Source organism: Pinus tabuliformis, chromosome 1_1 (genome assembly GCF_031772625.1).
Source record: "Pinus tabuliformis cultivar Carrire ecotype Pingquan chromosome 1_1, CPIR1, whole genome shotgun sequence".
Lineage (NCBI taxonomy): Eukaryota > Viridiplantae > Streptophyta > Pinopsida > Pinales > Pinaceae > Pinus > Pinus tabuliformis.
Genome location: NC_142297.1, coordinates 740,466,714 through 740,487,184, shown reverse-complemented (window position 1 = coordinate 740,487,184; position 20,471 = coordinate 740,466,714). Strand labels below are relative to the sequence as shown.

The following is a 20,471-nucleotide window of genomic DNA, read 5'->3' as shown; positions in this document are numbered from 1 at the left end:
ACATTTAATTTTATACAGTTTGAGTGGGTTTAATGGTTAAGAGCATGTGTTTTTTCCTTAGAGGTCATAGGTTCAAAACCGAAGGAGGTAGAGTATGTATGTCTTCATAAACTTTAGCAGTGAAATCGTTGCGCGAAAGTAGGTCCCTTGTCCCACAAACAAAAAGTCTCATGCACCAATTTAATATTTGATTTCACTGTTATATATATATAATGGCAAAAAAAATTGCATGCTAAACCATGACACTCCAAGAAATACAATCCGACCGACCTATACAACCTGTAAAGTTCGAAAAAGGCACTGCACGAAATATAATGTATAACGACGATATAAAAAGCCCTGCCATTACCAGAAATACAATCCAAAGCCTTTAAAGTTCGAAAAGGCGGTGCAAGAAATACAATATATAATGATGATATTAACCTTTAAAAAGGAAAAAATAAATCACTTATATGCCCCACGTGACATAAAAAGTCTGGATGTAGTAAACCGTCGTCTATGATGTTCCTTGTCCTCTCTCTCCGCAGCCATTAGCAAGAGCAACCACTGATCTATCAAATAATACAAATCTTCTGCGTCTCCAATCTCATGACATCTATTTAAATATATCATTGCATTTGTAAGTCTCCCATAAGTTACGATCGCACTTACCCACCCAGACGGAGTGACATCCGCCTCCTGGATTGGGATCAAATGATGTTCGATAGCGGGCAGCTTAGAGACGGGCTGACGTAGAGGAATCGAAGGTTGGCCAGATGACAAAGCCCTCTTATCCCTTTCAATTCGAAAGACTCCACAAAGAACATATATTGAAGATTCGGACAAACACCTTCGTGAAAGAATACATCTGATATTTGTGTGCGTGCCAGCACTAACTGCTTGAGTTTAAGCATGCATTTGTGATCGAGGAAGTCACATTCTCCTTCAGCCTTTTTAAATGGAAGTTCCCGCAGCGGACAATCTTCGATTATTAAAATTTCCAGATTCTTCATCCCCAGAATCTCTCGTGGTAAATATTCTATCCCACATCTGCAAATTTTCAACTCTATCAATTGACTAACCAGTCCAAATGAATCCGGCAAGCATTTCAATTTCGAGCAGTTTAAGAGAAACAATTCCTTCAAGCTCTGGAGGCAACCGAGCAATGTTGGCAGCATTTCCAACAAAGGCTCCCCTCCCAATTCCAGAGCTTCCAATTTGCATATGTCTCCAATACCGCTTGGCAATTTTGATAACTTCGTTTTACACACATCTAATTTTTTCAAGGACCGTTGATATGCGATTTGTGATGGCAATTCTTTGACATTGCTACAACCTGAAAGATCTATGTGTTCCAGAGTGGTAATATTTCCAATTGCTCCATTGGAGATGATCAAACTGCAGCAACCTCTCAACACTAATGTTTGAGTCGAGTTAAATTCCCAAATGAGTTTGGAAGCATCTGCAAACTCAAAGCACCAGACAAATCGATGTGCTGGAGGTTTTTTAAGGTACCGAAGGAATCAGGAAGCAACACCATTTCTGAGCAGTATCTTAACTCGAGGTATTTCAACGATGGCAGATCGCAAAATTCTTCTGGCATGGTTTTGAATAGTGCATGAAATATGGCAATCTTTTCTGGGTGCTTCAGCTGCCCTATGGATTTAGGAAAGCTTAAAAGGGGAGCGCAGATATTTAGCTCTCGCAGTTGGAGAGGGGTCTGCAATTTACACGTTTCAACTATCATAAATACTTACAAAATGAAATGGAAATAATAAAAAAACACATACCTGAGATTCACGTTGCCACAATAATTTTAATTTTGCCCCTGCAACTTCTAAAACTCTCAAACTCTCCACGGGAATCCAGGGAGGTAGGCAAGAGTATCCACACTTATACCAGCAGAGCCAAACGAGTTGTGGTGACTGAACCCTCCTCAATATGCGTTCCAAATAACCCTCTTTAGTTGCAACAAGTTGCAAATTCGAAATACCACGCAGATAGAAATTATTGAACAGATACATGAGACAGTTCCCCAATACCTCTTCACACCATTTTTTGTACCATGAAATTTCTGAACTCTCCATCATAATTTGCAGATCTGAAATACGATCTGTCCGATTGAGCATCTTAATTCCGCGAACTTTACTTATTACCTGTTTCTTCGCCAAAAAGTGTCCACGCCACAGATCTATCATAGTCTAAAGAGACCTTAAAATCTTTATTTAAACTAAAACAAAGGAAACGACCCTAAAGATTCATCTTCAAACCCAAAACAAAGCTGTGAATGATTGAAATACTTACACGGGATGATCGTTCCAACAAATCGTCATTCCTCTTCCTCAGCAATGCTTCTTCCCAAATCCCTAACATGATCGTGCATTTTTATCTTATATTCACTGTCCGTTTTAAAGAGACACTTGTTCTCTATATTTCGAAGCCCCACGGAACCCCAAATTCTTGCGGCCGTATCTCTGTCCTCTCCTATAAAAAAACAGCAAACGTTCAAGAATATTTGTCGCTCCTCTGGATTAAGTGAATCGTAGCTGAATCTAAGTCTTTCTTGTATCTCGGGAGGTAGGTGGTGAAGCCGAATCAATGTCTCTTCCCAGTAAGATCTTTCATTTTCTCCAAAAAGAAGCGCACCAAATACTTTTAATGACAACGGCAATCCATCGCACGCCGTTATAAACTGCTATGCCAGATCTGCAAATTCTGGTTGTGGATGTGGTTGACGAAAGGTGTGAAGGCAGAAAAGCTCTTTCCATTGCTGTCTGTTTAGCCCCTCTGCGAGTTTTTCTTTCTCGAGGACTTTCTTGTCACGAGATGTAACCAGAATCAAGCTATTGGGGTTCCCGATATCTTTAATTGGCAAAAAGGCTTCCAACTGGGAGGCTTCATCTACGTCATCTAAAACTATGAGAATGTGAAAGGAAGAAAGATGCCTTACAAGCGTGCCTGTTCCTTCGTGAATGTTGTCGATTGGCAGATCCAATTCAGTCATCTGCTTAAGGAGTTTTCTCTGCGAAGAAGGTAGAGAACCTTCTCTGCGTTCTCTCGGACAACGTACAAACAACCTGAACTATTGTAATTTGACCTCCTCTTGCTGAAGAATTCTGTGGCCAGCGTTGTCTTACCAACACCACCTGCACCCATAATCCCGAAAACCTTGGTTTTCTCTGGCCATAACAGCGTGCTTTCAAATTCTTCTAATTTTTCTTTCAGCGCAATTGGGTGTTTGGCAACATACTTCAATGGGTTTTGTCTCATACTTTTGACGAGGCCCATGTCCCATTCCCGAATATCGACAACAATCGAGCTCAGGGCTTTGACACGCATTGCAACACATCATCCCAGAGTTGCTCTACTTTGTTGAATATCAAGTTATAAAAGAAAAAAGTGAGAAGCTCCACGTTGTTGAATATCAAGTTATAAAAATTATAAAAGAAAAAAGTGAGAAGCTCCTAAAAAAATCTATGAGTCCAACAAATTAAAAAGGTAAATGGGAAAGGGAGAGACGCAGAGGTCAGATGCAGGTCCTCACCCATTAAACGCCTCCAATTCGAGGCCAGTTATTTCTGCAGTTTCAGAAAGAGCGTGTCTCTAATTCTGAATGGCATTGAAGTCGAATCGCTACTTCTTTTCGTGATTTCTTACGGCTTCACCATACAGTCCTTTAGTGTTCCACCGGAGCTTTGAAGGCTTGACACCATAAAAGACCGGAATAATTGTAACCTCATTCGGCTTCGACTGAAATGCATTCAACATGTGCAACAGTTCGTCTAGACATCATTTTGATTCGGCATAAGTCGATGAGAAAATGGCGATGTGGATGATGGAGGTTTCGATTGCGTGTAGTATTTGAGGAGTAATATTTTGCCCAACTTCTCGTTCCAGTTTGTCTAGAAAAACTCGCAGTCCACGGGAATTAAGACTACGGTATAGATAGAAAAACTCGCAGTCCACGGGAATTAAGACTACGGTATAGATAGAAAAACTCGCAGTCCACGGGAATTAAGACTACCGTATAGATCTGTGGCGAAGGTGGTCTTTAAGTCAGGGCCACGATGATTGATAAAAACACCGTAGCTGTTATAGGAAATTAGGGAAGAACACGAGGCCATGGAAGTATGAAAATCTTTGATATATTCTCTTCAAAGCTTATTCATTTCAAGCTACCACTGTACCATTCAAGGGTTGTATGAGAATGTTGCACAAGCTACCACTGTACCATTCAAGGGTTGTATGAGAATGTTGCACAGCCTAAACACGTTTCTTCCCAACACCATCCACACTTAAAAGTTGATCGCTACTGCCTACCATACCTCAATAATATCTTCACATATCTTCAATGAATTGAATTGATTCCAATTTCCTAACATTTTCTTCTTGAATTTCGTTTGGCACCAGGAATATCAGTTGTTAATCATGGTTTCGTTCAAACTAACTCGTTTTTTTGTGGGTTGCCTGAAAAATGGTCCATTTACTCAAGCATGTGTAGACATCCTCTGCCCCGTCTCCCATGGCATGGCTTCAGCACCACATCCTGAGCCATTTCATCTAATTGCTACCAAATGTGTTGATTACCTTGTTATTAACATTATTTTCTTTTCGCAGATCCAAGGCTTTGCAAACGAGAATATGATGTTGCAGGAAATCATTTGTTAAGCACATCTACTCGAATTATAACAGATCCTAATTTTGGTGATAAGTCAAAGTCCAGAAACTCTGGTGGGATGTTTCCCCCTGAACCTGTAACAATAAGTGTAGATGGAAAGGCAATAATATCATGTTACATAGATCCTTCTTAACTTCTTAACCATGGATTTTATCAAGCACAAAGTGAGCATAGTAATGATAAAACTTGTTGCGTTGAGCAGCGAAAGCATAACTTGTTGATATTGCAAAAAATAATGCCAAATAAACAAGATAGTAGAATAATCAAACACAAAGATTGACACAATGCTTTACGTGGTAAAACCCTCCTTGTGATGGAAACATCCATGGGGCAATGAGAATCGGTATTCTTATTATTAAAGGGAGATTTACAACAATCAACTCACATGCATACATTATCCAACCATTCAACCCACTCTCCATTCATTTTATGTTTTCATATTGCCTCTATAGGCTTACATGGATAAATATCAACCTGTCAGTTTTTTCTAAATATGTCCACAATTTTTAAAACAGATACATAATAATTTTTTTCATAAAACAAAAAAGGTTTTTGTTGACGGTGCTGGACCCGCCAACATTCAGGGATCACCTCGATATGAAGTCCCAACTAGACCTCACACCGTTTGGTGTGGAAGTCCCATCCAGTATGATGGCCTGGTTGCCATTGTCTTAAGGATTTGCCTCAACTCTTGCTTGTTAGCACAGGAGAGTGATCTGCTTTGTCTTCGGGAAGTGAGGTTCGTGTGCCTGGTGAGTGTAAGTGTATTTGTGCCAATGGTTCTTTCACTATGAGGGGAAGAGAGTGAAGGTGAGTTCCAGGTTGAAAGGGATCAATCCCAACTCGGCTAGGAAGACATAGCACAAAAGGACGTACATAGCTTCCGGCAGAGCAGTCCACTCGGATGCGACAATCACAACATACAAGGTAAGATAACACGTACAACACTCACGGATAAGTCTGAAATGAGTGCAACGGTTTTTACAGCAAGGTTCATGTGAAAGGCCTGTCTGATGTTTCGCAGAGCAGTTGACACAGACAAGACAACATTAACAACATATACAACATATTTCCTTTAATAGATTATGCATTACAAAAAATGATTTCGCTCAAATGTAGAACACGGGTTAAAGCAACATGCATTACAAGTGTTAAAGATCAGTCTTACAACAAATAAAATACATGTGTGAAGATGTGTTGACCTATTAACAAGCTTTTGAATTAAGCGAAAGTTCCAAGACACATCATTACACCATACATCACTAACCCTGTCAGCGGGGTGTTGGAGCCGCTACTTACTCATTAGAGAAAAGATTATAGATTCTCTTGGCTATGTGGGGGGAGCTTAGGTGAAAAGTCCTTTCATGTACAAATGAGGGGGGTATTTATAGCCAAGGGTTAACTGACCCTTGTGGTTGTTCGACTACCTTCATGACCGTTCGACTTCCATGACTTACTGACTTACATGACTCTATGTTCAACAAGTGGGTCTCTTGGACTTCCACATTACATCATATTGATTGACAACAAGCCCATAGTAGAGATGTGGGTAACATGACTCATGACTTGACAGGACAATGCTGGTACATTCGTGCTGCCGTTGGAGTGCATGTCGAGCTATAGTGCTACTGAGTGATGGATGTCATCATGGCGTATCATAGCTTCACCTCCGCATGGAGAAGTGCACGGAGTTTTCGATGGTCCTTGGTTCCCTTGATGAAGCTTTAGCATGTTTTTCCTTGCTTTCAAGCTGGAAGGCTTGACAGGTTCACTTGTTCGTGAAGGTGCATGTTCGTCGCATTCATTCTCTTCGCATGCTTCGTTCGTTCATCCGTTGGTGAACCTGTCCATCTGCATGTGCTCCCTTCATTCATGTCGTTCATCATCTTGACATGTTTGTTGGTGTACCTGTACCTGCGGTCACTCATGACGAGACGACATCAAATCCAAAACCCCCTAGTCTACCGCGACACATGATCATTCGGATGCAGGTGACTGGGAGAGGCAGCAAGGCTGTAATGCGGGATGATGGCTTCGGGCAACTGTTGATGAAAATTGCGTGAGAGTCACTGAGAGATGGAGACATGCAATGTGAGTCGATAGTGACTGTCTTCAAGGTCTGGCTCAGCTGGGAGGAAACATTGTGCAAATTTTGGGAGGGATAGTCCAGGCTCCAAGAGGGCAGGGTAGCCATGCTCTGCGCATTTTCTGGAACGAATAGTCAACAGGGGTTGGACAGCCAGATTTGTGCAATTTTCCAGAGGAATGGGCTGGGCTGCATGAAGGATCAGCAGGTAGGGATTGTGCAGTTTTTCTGGGGAACTGCGTGGGAGACTGGTAGCCAGAACTACGCAATTCCCATAGGGAACTGCCAATTGGCTGCTGGGGTCACTGGCAGCCAGAACTGCGCAATTTGCACAGGGAACTACCAATTGGCTGATGGGGTCACTGAAACCAAAAATGCACAATTCCAAGAGGGAACTTCTAGTTGGCTGCTTAGTCACTAGCAGCAGAAACTGCACAATTTCTGGAGGGAACGGGCAGTCTGTTGCTGGCTAGGAAAACTGCACTAAGGTTGGGAGGTCGTCCTACTGATCATCTCTGCGCAATTTCTGAGCTGAGATGACTAATGCGCAGCGGGAGGCCTTCTCATGAGCACTACACAATTTCTAAGATGAACAGTCAGTTGATTGTTTGGGTGGGCAGCATGAGTGTTGCTTGAGTTGTTTGCGGGCAGCGCAACTTGAAAGAACTAGCTTGATGCTTCTACGTTGTTCTGGTTGACATTCGATCAAGTCGAAAGCAGGGTGATGGTACGGTTGTCAATGAGGAGTCTGGTCATCAGAACTTCAAAAAAAATGACTAAGTGTGTGAACAATCGAAAGATGCATAGGTGATCATACGAACATACACTCGCATGACTTGACGACAAAACAACATAACCATCTAGACACATATGTTCAACATGACTGACCGACGATGCAAGCGACAAGCGCGATACTCGTGATTGATCATTCATGATCAATATGACGCTTGCACGACAGTGAATGTGACTCCGTGTGTGAGTGCGACAGATGCTTTCATGGTAAACACAACAAACACATACGAAGCAAAGACTTTGAGCATAACCAAAACACGGTCGCAAGCATGACTTAGACATCAACATGCAGAGACTTGAGTGCAATAAACAAGAAAAGCAAATGTAAAGACCCACACGAGCTCACGGAGTGAACCCGAGTGTGTGCAATCATCAAGTGAAACTCTTCAAGGGAGGCTCCGAAATTGGTGTAGACCAAAATTTTGGAGGGTGGTTGTAGTTGCTACAACACTTGGCGACACACTGGTAGAACTCTAGCTTCTCTGTTTCGGTTCATTGCTAGCACAGGGCCTTGGTCCTTCGGGGAGTATTGAATCATTGTGCAGGTTACTTCAGTTTCCCCACTTACCCCATGGACATACATGGTTCACCCTTTGCCAACTCAGTCAAACACAATCAAAAGTTCAGCTTAGATCTTAGTGTTTCGAATCTAGGAAGGGTAGTTTAGCTTGCGAGTTGAAGATTTTCAGAGTATAAGTTTTCATCTCTGGTGTTGCTCCACTGCCAACAGGCCTGGACAGTACCCTGACAGAGTCACGCAAGAACACACACATTGCTCCACTGCCAACGAGCCTGGTTAGTACCCCGATGGAGTTGCATGCTTCACCTCTCTGCGCAGGAAGCCTTTCTCTTCTTTCGTCTTTGTATTTTTTAAGAGAAATGTGCATAGGAACTTATTTATTTTTGGGGTGGAAGAGGGATCCTGACTTATTGAGAGCAGAAGAGGTTGTTCCTTCAGAGAAGCATGTAATACCTCTGACATAGGTTTGCTCGTTTAGATTTTTCCCCTTCTCCATTTCTACTAATTGGATTAGCTTAAACACACAAAGAAAAAGGTTGAGTACAGGCATGGGGCTTCCCAGTGTGGACACAGGTTCACGGTTGGACCAAAGCTTCCCTTACAAATGGTTCATATTTTCCATCAGGACTTCATCAGTCGAAGGTTGTAACCAAGCAGAGAGAAAACAGACACAAGACTAACAAAGTGCTACAGTGTCACAAGTCTCTTCAAATTTCAGCCACATACTCTATTTAAAATCCAGAATGTAGTAGTTGGCAACACTTATTTTCGGAAACAAAATAGTAATATATCAAACAAACAAAATGCACGTGAACAAAAATAGTAAGTAGAATCAAACAAAGAAAAAAAAAGATAATAAGCAAAACAAACCAAATGAAACAACAAGCAACAAGCAGACTATGTACATGGCACGGGCGCGGCCTGAGCTATGGAAAATAAAAAGCTTGAGATCTTAGTCGTTGACAAGAAGGTTGTCAATCCTCCTGTCGAGTGATCGCAAATGATACGTCTATGGACCACGTTTATCATGAACTGTGTACGAACCAATCCACAGGGACTAGAACTTCATATGTTTGCCTTTGTCTTCATGGGGCTTATTCCATTTCATAATTAAGTCATCCACATCGAAGCTAGCTTTCCCTACAGACTTCTTATCGAACCACCTCTTAATATGTTTCTGGTGGATTGTGAATTTTTCTTTTGCTTTCATCCTTTCTTCCTGGAGCTTATGGAGAGCATCCATCCTACACCGAACTAGCTAGCAAGGCTTGCCTTGGGATTCTTGGGAAAGCTGAAGACCAGGCAAGTAGATATTTGGCAGGAGGATAGCTTCTTCACCGTAAACTAGGAAGTACGGTGAGGTATTCAGAGAGGTCTTGGGTGTTACACGGTCAACCCATAGTGCATTAATCAGGGCGGTATGCCAGTTACACTGCTCAGAGAAAACAGTCTTCTTGATTATACGGATGATGTTCTTGTTCGTAGACTCTGCTAGACCGTTTCTTGCGAATAGTAATTCGATGAATGCTTTAGCACAATACCATTATGTAATGCAAAGTCATAGAGTTTCAAAGATGAAAAGTAAGTTACAGTATAAAAAACAAATGATACTAGAACGTTGAAGCATGAGATGATACTCTGTTGGAGGAAGCTGATGACCTCTTGGTCATTCACTTGTTTGAACATAACTTTCTCTATCCACCGAGTAAAGTAGTCAGTTGTTGTTAGAATATAGCAATGTTGCTTTGATGAACAAGGAAAAGTTTCCCCAACGATGTCCAGGCCCCACTGTTGGAAAGGTTCAGTCACTGCAACAGGGTGTAGTGGGGCCACTGATTCAACTTCATTTCGATTTTGTCCTCAAATATGCTTATAATTTTATTCTCTTATTGTAATGCAATATCAACTATACACCTTAATGGTTTTTTATGATCATCACAATGAGATTCCAGTGGCTTGGGTAATATCATCACGGAATGGTACTCCTGGTATTTGTAAATGGATGTCACAATTATTTGCAAATGGAAAAAAGAAACACCCATATTGGCATGTCCGAGTTGTCATCATAGATGATGCAACAGCATAAATCGAGGCATTAAGGTGAACCGGTTTTTTCTTTTTAGAAGAGATAAAAAGAAATAATGTTTAAGGATATTCTCTTTTAATGTTATATTATTTCAGGACTTGCACAAACTCTACACTATTATTGTGTGTATGGCATGTTCGTATAGCATGGTTGAAAAACGTTGGAACTAAAGTTAGGGGAAAGGAAAATAAATTCCATAGCTTCTGTGCTTTAGGAGAAATCATGCATTTGTGTAAAGATGATGAATCTGTACAACATGCAATTCAAATTTTCTTTGATGACTTCAAAGAAGAAACTATGTTTTTGGATTATTTTACAACCAACTAGTTAGGCAACAACAAATTATGTAAGTTTCTTGAAGTTGTGTTTTATCAGTTTATTTTGTAATAGACCATTTTCTATTGTTTCTTCGCATCTAATATATGTTTTTTTTCCAGATATGTGGGCAAAAGCATATAGATACTTCCCACATTCCAACTAGGATACTAATAATGCTATCGAATCTTATCATTGGTGTCTAAAGCAAAGGTACCTTTGTGAGAAGAACAATGTGTCCCAGAGAAGGGTGAATTGGTTGTTGCATCTGTTGTTGAAAAAGGTTGAGTTGTATTACATTCACATGCAATGTTTAAAAAAAGTTGGTTTTGTACGAGCTTCAAAAACCGAGCGACAAATAAATTTAAGTAAGTGGAGAGCAAAGAATATCCTAGATGAAGAATGTGTGGTTGATGGAAACAGTAAATATGAGTATTTGGTTTGTAGCCAAACTATGGAGACTCGTGATACATGGTATAATTTGATCTATAAAATGCTCAACCTAAAATTTTGTAGTTGCAAATGGGCCCTAAATGGAAATATTTGTAAGCATGTTTTAAAAGTTGAGATGTTAGTAACTAGCAATGTTTCGGGGGGAAATGAATTGCCTAATGTCTTTAGGTCTATTACAGAAAGACCTAGTAATTTACTTGATTTAAATGAAACATTTTTAATGACCCCAGAAATTGAAATGAACCTTCAACCTTCTCCTTCCATTGATTCAACCATTGTAAGACCGGATAGCACCCTAACTAGCAATGAGGAAATTAAACTTGCGATTTCATCAACTCATAAGAAATTGAGGGGTTTATTACAAATAACACCCACAACTTTGGAGCAGGCATATGCATTAAATCAATTGGTAGCAAATGTAATCCAATAGTACAATAATAAGAAATTCGATGTTGTAACTCCATCCAAGGTCACTACCAAGAGGCGACATAGTTTCTTGGGCCCAATAAAAAAAAGGGGCAAAGTGTTCATGTGTTGAAATCAAGAAAAGATGAATTACAGTTTCTAAAGGTTAGATAGGGTCGTAGAAGGAAAATAAGCATCAATGAACAATTGGAGACCTCTTCTACAAAATAAATCAATCTGGACCACACATCTAGAAGGGTACAACATTCTATTTTACGAGATATTGGTATGGAAATTTCAATTGATGTATCATTTTATGTGAAATGCAAAATATCATTATCTTCATCACCTTCCATGCAATTTCATAACAATGTGTTTTTTTTGTTACGGTTGAATATTCCACATCTCATAATACTTCAAGCTATCAAGTTCGATTATTTGATGAGAATGATGTGGATCCAAATATGGGGAGTTCATTGGTTTCTTTTCCATTTTCTTCATCGCATCCACCCCTCTCATTTGATCATTGAACCTCCTTGTTGTTTCCACCATATGCACCAAGTTTATTCATTGGGCACCCTACCTCAACCCTTAACATTCCGGTTCCACACCCTAGGGTGATGCCCCCTATCGTACAACCAGTCAGATTGTATCGCCACCCACACTCTATACCTTGGTCATTTATGACATCCAACATACCTCCATCCATCCCCCCGGAACCACACAACTATTGCACACTTCCAATCAACAATTTACTTAGAGTTGCTCCATCTACTAAGGAGGGACAATCTACTCACATGCCTTTGAGCTTTATGGTGAGAAACGTCAGTTGATGAAAATGTTATAACTTTCATGAATGAAATTGTTTATGAATCAAAATCACTATTTATATTTTAAGTGAACCTATATTGGTAATTTGTTTTGTAATGGATGAACCAAAATCATTTGACAACATTCTTCTCTATTTTTTTTACAGGAAATAGCAGATGAAAAGAACCATCAAAGTGCCAACAATCAATGGCAAAATGACAAATATTTGAGCTGATGAGCATTCATGGATAAAATATGAGCATAACCCTATAAATGGCTCTCCTGATCCAATGACATCCTGTGTGCATGACGGGTTGAACATGTCTCTGGATATGTCCAACATTATGTAATTTCAAATTTGTACGATTATGGTATCGAGCTATTGAAAGCTTTTTGTTGAACTTAGAGCATATAAAATCTTAGTGTAAATGTTGGTTGAACTCTCACCAACTCCAGAAAATGGTTATTTGCATTTTTGCTACTATAAGCTTGATACACCCTTTCTGGATAACAGTATAGGGTATTGTATATAAAGGCAGAATTCAAACTCTTATTTTTATATCAGGTTGTTTCATTACTGTAGATGTGATTTTGGCATGCTGCTTTAATACAAAATGAATTTCAGTGAAATAGAAATTTCAGTGAAAATTGGTCTTTTGTGAAAATTGGTGAAAATTATTGACATGCTCAAAGTCAGTCCTTCGGTGTCTGGAAATGATGGAAAATTGTGGAGTTGGAACCCATCTATGCATACTCAATGCTATGTCCTTCAAGTCCAATGTGTCATGATTCATGAAGGAAGGAGGGACCTATATATAACATATCCCACAGGGCTGAAGGAGGGGACAACCCATGCACTCTAAGGCTAAATTCCTGGGTCTAATGAAGGTGTTCCTCATTAACTTGGCTTGTAACATTCCTTAAACCTCGACAAGTAGGGGAAGCAATTTGCTTTTCCAGATCAGTTGAACCCAATATTTAAGGATGTGTTGTTGTCTTTATGCTTCCTCTTTAAACAAGCCTTGTTGTGTTCTCGTCCATTCTTTCAAAGTTTTGATGTTAGAGATTATGGCTTGGTACAGAGTTGGAATCCACAACATGTTTCTCCAAATGTATCTTTTCTTGATTTTCATTTCAGAAACTAGTTGTTTGAGATATACTACGTATGAGGTGAGCCTGTGGTTTCCAGTTTTGAGAAATTTCATCTTTCAAACCAAATTTTTAATCTAACATAATTCAGTATGAAAAGTCCAATTTTGTGGCTATATCAAGGGGGATGTAAATTGGACCTTGATTGCTGTTACAATTTGTGAGCTTCATACTGTGCACTATGCCAGTGAATGTTTGTTTCCATTGTAATTCCCCAAACTATCTATCATTGGAGAGATGGAGATGGGATACTAATGGGGATAATGTTGTTGATGGAGGTGGTAGTGGGGAAACTAATGGGGATGTGGGAGAGGAAGAAGTTAAATGTGTAACACTCCTGGAAGGCATTAAATCTACAATAGAAAATTCTATTCATCCAAGACATATGCAGTGCAGAAAATAGAAACATGGACAGTGTGTGGGTCAATTTGTGGCAAGCAGCTGCAATAACTTTCTGAATATGGGCAATCTTGAAAATTGTTTGTTCATTACAATTTCCATGTTATTTCCCCCAGTTTCTCTCTAAACCTTGCAAGTTAGAGAGCATACACTTGGACTGCCTAGATGCTATATCCTCTTCTTTAAATAAGCCATTTTTGATTGTACATCGCAGTATATGTCTTTAGTTTCAAACCTCCAAAGCAGATGCTAAAAAATCTAAATGAGTAGGATCCTCAAGAACAATGAAAGGGTGTTGTGCTTCTTACCTCCATTATGTTGATCACCTTGTCAATACATGTACATTGTTTAGTTCATTATGAGACTAAGCCATCATCAATACTCTTGTAATTTCTAAACTTGCAGCCACAAGAAAAATCTGTATTTAACCATATTCACCTTTGTTTTTTGCATGACAATTACCTAATGCAACAACCAGGTGAAGTCTTTTTGGAGGAAATTTATTCTTGCAATTGAAACAAAGACATGATAAATATTAGTGATGATCTTGGAGCTATGATATATATTATAATCACCACACCATAAAATGTCAAAGCATACAATTTTTCATCAAACCAATATGGATGATAACATGAAAGTGCAAACAGAATACAATGAATACCACCCATCATATATTCTAACTATCTTAATTATGGGAAATTCACATATATTCTAACTATCTTAATTATGGGAAATTCACACCTGAATGCTAGGAAGACAAGGCACTAGGCTCTGAGTTGTTTCAATTTATAATCATTAAATGACATGTTAGGAAACAACGGGGCTTGTTTTGAGTTGCTTTGTGAAGAATAGCCTCCAAATTTCATGCTTTCTACACCAACATTTGATTCACCTCTAACATCAATGAAAGCATGTGTGGATACAGATCTACCAGTTGATACATAATCTCTTGCACTATTCCTTTCATCTCTCTGCATGCTCTGTTCTAGTGCTGCTTATGTATCCAATTTCCCAACATCTTGTGCAGGAGCAACACCCATCTGGTGTCCCAATGACATGTGCCTAGAAATATCCTGTAAGAAAAAATAATAATTGAATGATAGTAATTATGGGTGCAAAATACTAAGAGCACTTCTAATATAATTTATATAAACACCACTCACAAAACCTATCAGACTACCTTTCGTTAAAACCATCATATATTCTATGATGCAAGGCACATCTTCAAAAAGACATGCTTGATGTTGAAAGTGGCACTTGAAAGGCTCATTAAATTCTTGACAACTTTAGTTACCATGATAACTAATATTTCAGACTCCATTTTTGAGTTATATATAAGAAAATAGCTTCTCATAATTTGGCATTAAATCATAGATAAGTATTATAATGCAAACACAAAGCAAAGAAGACTACTATGAAAACAATGAAGTCAAAATTGTACCCATGTGTTGTCTAACCAACTCTAAATGCAGTGATTGGAATCAGATAACTATTTTAATGCAAAGACAAAGCAAGGAAGGCCTGAATAAATACAATCAAAACATTGAAGATAAAAATGTACCCATGTGTTGTCTAAATGCAGACTGCACTATCAGGCATTCAACAGCTAAGAAGTGGTTGCCTCTACACCGATCCTCTCTCTGTCCATCCAAACCTCTGACTAATTAAGAACAAAATTAAATGAGGCCATTCAGACGAATACTTATCAGTTATTTATTTGAATTGCAGGAATCACCCCTTGTAGCTCGTTTATCACTAACTATTGTTTTATTGTGAGCATCTCATCCACATAAATGATTTAACTATCATCATTTAAGGTTAGGTTCAACAAAAATACTCCCACAAGTTGTAATTTCATCTAGGACAGTCAATACTGCATATTTCCAGCTCTACATTGACACAACCAATTAGATCACTAAGAATGCGACATATGTGTAAGCATGCTCTTTTAAAGTTAACATCAAGAAGGAATTCATCATTCATGTCTAGTTTAATATGAGACATATGTGGTGCTTCTTCAAGAATTAAGGCATGTCTCTTAGCATCTTCTTTCAAAAGGAGGATCTTCTATGCCTAACTCGATTCATTAGAGATTCATTTGCTTCAAAATAAGCACATTTAATCTAGATACTTGTTTAACCACTTCTAAGACAAATGGGGCTCATATTTCTACATATTTATAAAGTTTGCAATAACAACTGCACATAAAAGTTGCAAAGAGAAAAGAGCAAGAGTATGATATTCTTACTCCATATCAGAAAGAGACATTCAAAGCTCCTATCTCTAATGAGAGAAAAATGCTCATACAACCAACTAGCTTAATGTTAAGACAAAACTAGCAGCTAATTAACATCTCTTAACCTTGCAGATTCATATAACATGTTACTTTATTACATTATGCCTAAAGTTACTTTATTATTTAATACTGCCATGTAATAAAAACATGATACATACAGCCTGAGTGGTCCTAACAGTTAAGAACATGTGATTCTCTCCACAAAGGTCATATGTTCAATTCCAAACAGGGGTAAAATATGTACATGTGGCCAAGTTGTTGTTTGTGTGGCAGTGGCAAGGTATAAGCATTCCCATTCTCGCTTACAGGGTAGAGAATGGACAAATTATTTTTATCAGGGATACCCCAATGCCCAAAAATTTTCTAGTAAAAAATAAAAACATGATATGACCATTAAACTAACATTCAAGAATCTCATGAGGCCACAAAAAAACACTCAGAATGGGTAGAACTACAACACCCACAGATCAGTAGAGCTCCTCATCAAATATCCAAGACTATTGCCATGCACATTCCAGACCCATGTAAATACACAAAAACAACCTCTCCATGCCTTTCTCAAACAATAAATTGAACTTTCTTATTAAAAGAGTTTTATATTTTAATTCCCTCAATACAAATACTAAGCATGCCTTGGGGGAATTTTTGGTGATCATTAAGCAGTGACAAAACCTGTGATAGTTGTTTTCCACGTGACAACAACTCAAGTTGTTTCCCACATCACAACAACTCCTTTATGACACTAGCACAAAACTACATTGTCGTAAGCTTCATTAAGTATGTATTTAAGTTCCTCTTTTACAACTAGTTGAGAAATGCCTTTGTCACTCAATTAAAATATTGATCATTGTATACTGACAAATTACAATCCCGTGGACCACAATTTCATGACATTGCACATTAAAAAAAGTTATTTTCTTTTTTCATTTGGAAAATTTTGTAAAAGACACTTAAATACCCTAAATAAGCCCAAAACATATATACTGCCTAGTCGTTTTCCAACTATCTAGGCCACACTAAAAATCTAAACTAGACATGCGACCTATTGAATATTTTCTACATGCCAAAAGGCATCTATCATACGCATTTTGTGTTTCCGAATCTAATATCTCCACTCTCTAAGTTGTCATTGGCAAACTTTGGTAAGCATCTTTTTCAATTGGAAATCTAGGAACTGTTGCACCCAATTTTTCAACATTCCAAGGAAGCAAGATCCAAAGACTTTTAAGTTAACTAATAGTAATCCATAACTTGATATCTTTTTTCAAAAATTAGAGTCAGTTTGACCACCTACCATCACTACAGAGAGTGCAGTTGATTTTCAAAGGGTCTATGTGGTCGATTCTTACTCAATTACTTGAGATTTGCATATTACATGTTGAGAATATCCTCATCCAAGGCATCTCTGTGTAAAAAATTTCGTTCATAAGTACATTGCCTCACAAACATTGTGAAATGGTAGGTTTCTGCAGGATCTAGTAAAAAAGTTGGAGATTTCCGAGGCAATATTTTAAGACAAAACATGTTCCTAAGATTTGACTGTCACTAAGTATGATTGGCTGCACAGTTAAGATCATCAGCAAAAATGGGTGCAATAATTGTTGCATTTATGATGCTCAACTGGATTATGTTGTACTATAAGCCAGTTGGGATCCAATTGGATTCCAACGCACTTCTATGCTTATTTTTCATGAGCTTACTTATCTCCCCTTACTATATCAAACATGCCAGGCTAAAATTGTGTTGTGCATTTTGAAGGTTTTCTTAAATTTTTCTATTATACTACAATGTGCCATGCCAAAACAAATTTTGCACAGTGGAAGCAGGATAATGCTATTATCTCACATTCAATTATGTATTCAAGTATATTTAGGAAGCACCAATTTTTTGGTTAAATACTATATTTTTTTGTCCTAGACATTTTTTTTCAAGGTAATGGAATTCTCCAAGTTACCTTGCATAAAGGGTTTGAGGTTAATTGGCATTTCATCTTCAATGTGTATTGGATATGCTTCATCCATCTCTGTTTGAAAACATTAGATTTTTTGTTACAATTATGAACTAATTTTATACAAAGTTTTTTTGTGAGTTTTCATCAGTTCTGCTAATTCTTGAACACACAAATACTGACATTGAAAATTTGTTCCTACATTACAGTTAGTTTGAACTTTGTTGGTCGTACATTTTTATCTTAGAAAAAGTGCTACCTCAAATAGTCACTATATAACTGAACACATGAATTCACCATTAAGTACATTTAATGTATATAATTAATTCCTCTGATAAAAAATCCCCATCAAATGCATAACTGATTCCTTTGATAAAATATCTATGTTTGATTTCTCATACAAGTTTTACAAGATTATGTTGTGTGATATGTAATAGTAAAATTTATAATGTAATGTATTATTTTCTAAATATGTCATTTTTTGGATTTTCTAATTTTTTTGTTATTGTTTAAAATAAGTTTTTTATTGTATATGGATTTAGTACATTAAAATTTTTTAGGAAAAAATCTCTTTGGATTGTGGAGTTTTTACGACTCAAACTCGTCATTCTAAAAATCATTTCAAAAAATCTTTACCCAATTCTGAGCAAATTATACCAACACTCGCAACACTATGATTTACTCAACACTCACAACACATGATTTACTCAACACTCACAACACATGGCTGGCTTATTAAATTTGGTCAATATTTCATACAATAATATAATGGATTTAAGTCAATATTTCATAGCAGTCCATGTTTTTCATGAATTCCAAACGCTTGTGCTTGGTCTTCAATCAGAGCAACCTACTCTTGCAAGAAACCACTACCTCACCATATGGACGAGGAACCAAATTCCACATCATCATCCTGATTCTCGAAGGATAGTTTGAGCCTTACTGTTCTTTCGTTTCTTTTCTCTGTTTTTCTATATAACAGAGTGAATACTTGATTTAAAAAGCTTACTTTTTTTCATAATCAGTAGCTGACTCCTATAACTGTGCTCCTCTTTTCTTAGTCCAAATCAGCTACCAAATGCCCTACTTGGAATGCACAAGAATGTGACTTTGATAGTTACCTTGTTCATCCTTGGATTCACACTTTGCTTCCTGGAATACTTGAAAAAATTCCCAACAATGACCACCCCAGTTTACTTTCTTTATACTTAAAAGTTTGTTTTGTTTTCTACAAATGCCTAGAAGGAAAACTTCAAGAGTTACCTAATTCATGGCTTCAATACCTTTTTAACTTCTTTGAGCCACACAATTCATGTTTGTATTGTTTTCTAAGAATGCCTAGAAGGATGGCTTGAAGAGTTACCCAATTAATGGCTTCTATACCCTTTTAGCTTCTTTGAGCTACTCAATTCAGCCTTTGGTACTAGCTCCTAGGTTTTCCTTGCTTAATAATGATTGCAAAAATGATGCAGTGACTACCCAATCTCTTTCTTTACCATCCAATTAGTTTGCATCTAGATTTCATTATATCAAGAGAAACAAGGTACATGACACCCCAGTCGTAGTAGGGTTGATTCATCAAGTCTCCCTCTTTGTGGGTTGGGGTTTGATTTGTGGACCCTTGAACCGAAGGTGTGGTGATGACTAGGTTTTCCTTGCTTAGCTATGCTCGCAAAAATGGTCCAATGTCTACCCAATATCTTGTTTTTCTGTCTAATTAGTTTGCTTCTGGATTTCATTGCACCCAGTGAAACAAGGTACATTGGACCCCAGGGGTGGTGGGCTTATTGTCCTTTACAGTACCAACCCTTAAAATTGTGCCAAGAAGATTGGTCACATGTTCGATCTCTATACAAGGTTCATATTCGAAGTATCAACTCTTTAGTTCGTCCGAGCTGCCAATTAGTTAATTGTCCATTTTCCAATGTGTAATATCACTGGTCTGAGTTATTCATAGTTTTTCTAATCCGAATGTTAAGATCCTTCACAAAACATTGACCACAGGAATTGCCCAAGGCTATAGCAGGTCTGAGTTTCAACGAGTCTCTAGTCTTCACAACAAATCTGGGCTCTTCAATAGGAAACTGATCACATGAATTGAGGTTAACATTTGAGCTTATATATTTTCCACTGTCTGAGATATTTCAATTTTTTACAATTCCACAGTCCAAGCTTGATTAGGACTATTTGAGGGTATCACAATGGCTTATCTGAGCTTCTAGTTCTCTTGCCAATCCAGGCTACTCATGGATTTTGATCTTGACGTTCGGGCCTATAAAACTGATTTCTCTCAAGTTTTTGAGCCTCACATATATTATTGCAATTCTATCTTCATGTGATGTTCTTCATTGAGATTGATGGGAGGAATGACCATTTCTAGCTTATATTTATACTCTTTTTTTACCTTTAATGAAAGGACATGTCACTTGGCCAAGGAACATGAGCCTACATAATTTATCTTACCAATAATGATTTTTCTAAGTTATAAATTCAATTTCTCTCAATCTAAGAGGAGTTAGAAAGTGAGTAATAACTCATTGGAAAAGGGAAAATGT

The 20,471-nt window shown here is 38.0% G+C and overlaps 1 protein-coding gene across 1 annotated transcript; it reads right to left on the bottom strand.

Annotated features, from left to right (window-relative positions):
• Window positions 1-2,674: 2,674 nt before the first annotated feature.
• On the bottom strand, window positions 2,675-2,983 carry LOC149216095 (disease resistance protein RUN1-like). Its single transcript, XM_089389823.1, has one exon. It carries the CDS (start codon window positions 2,981-2,983, stop codon window positions 2,675-2,677), a length of 309 nt encoding a protein of 102 aa, XP_089245949.1.
• Between the last annotated feature and the right edge of the window lie 17,488 nt (window positions 2,984-20,471).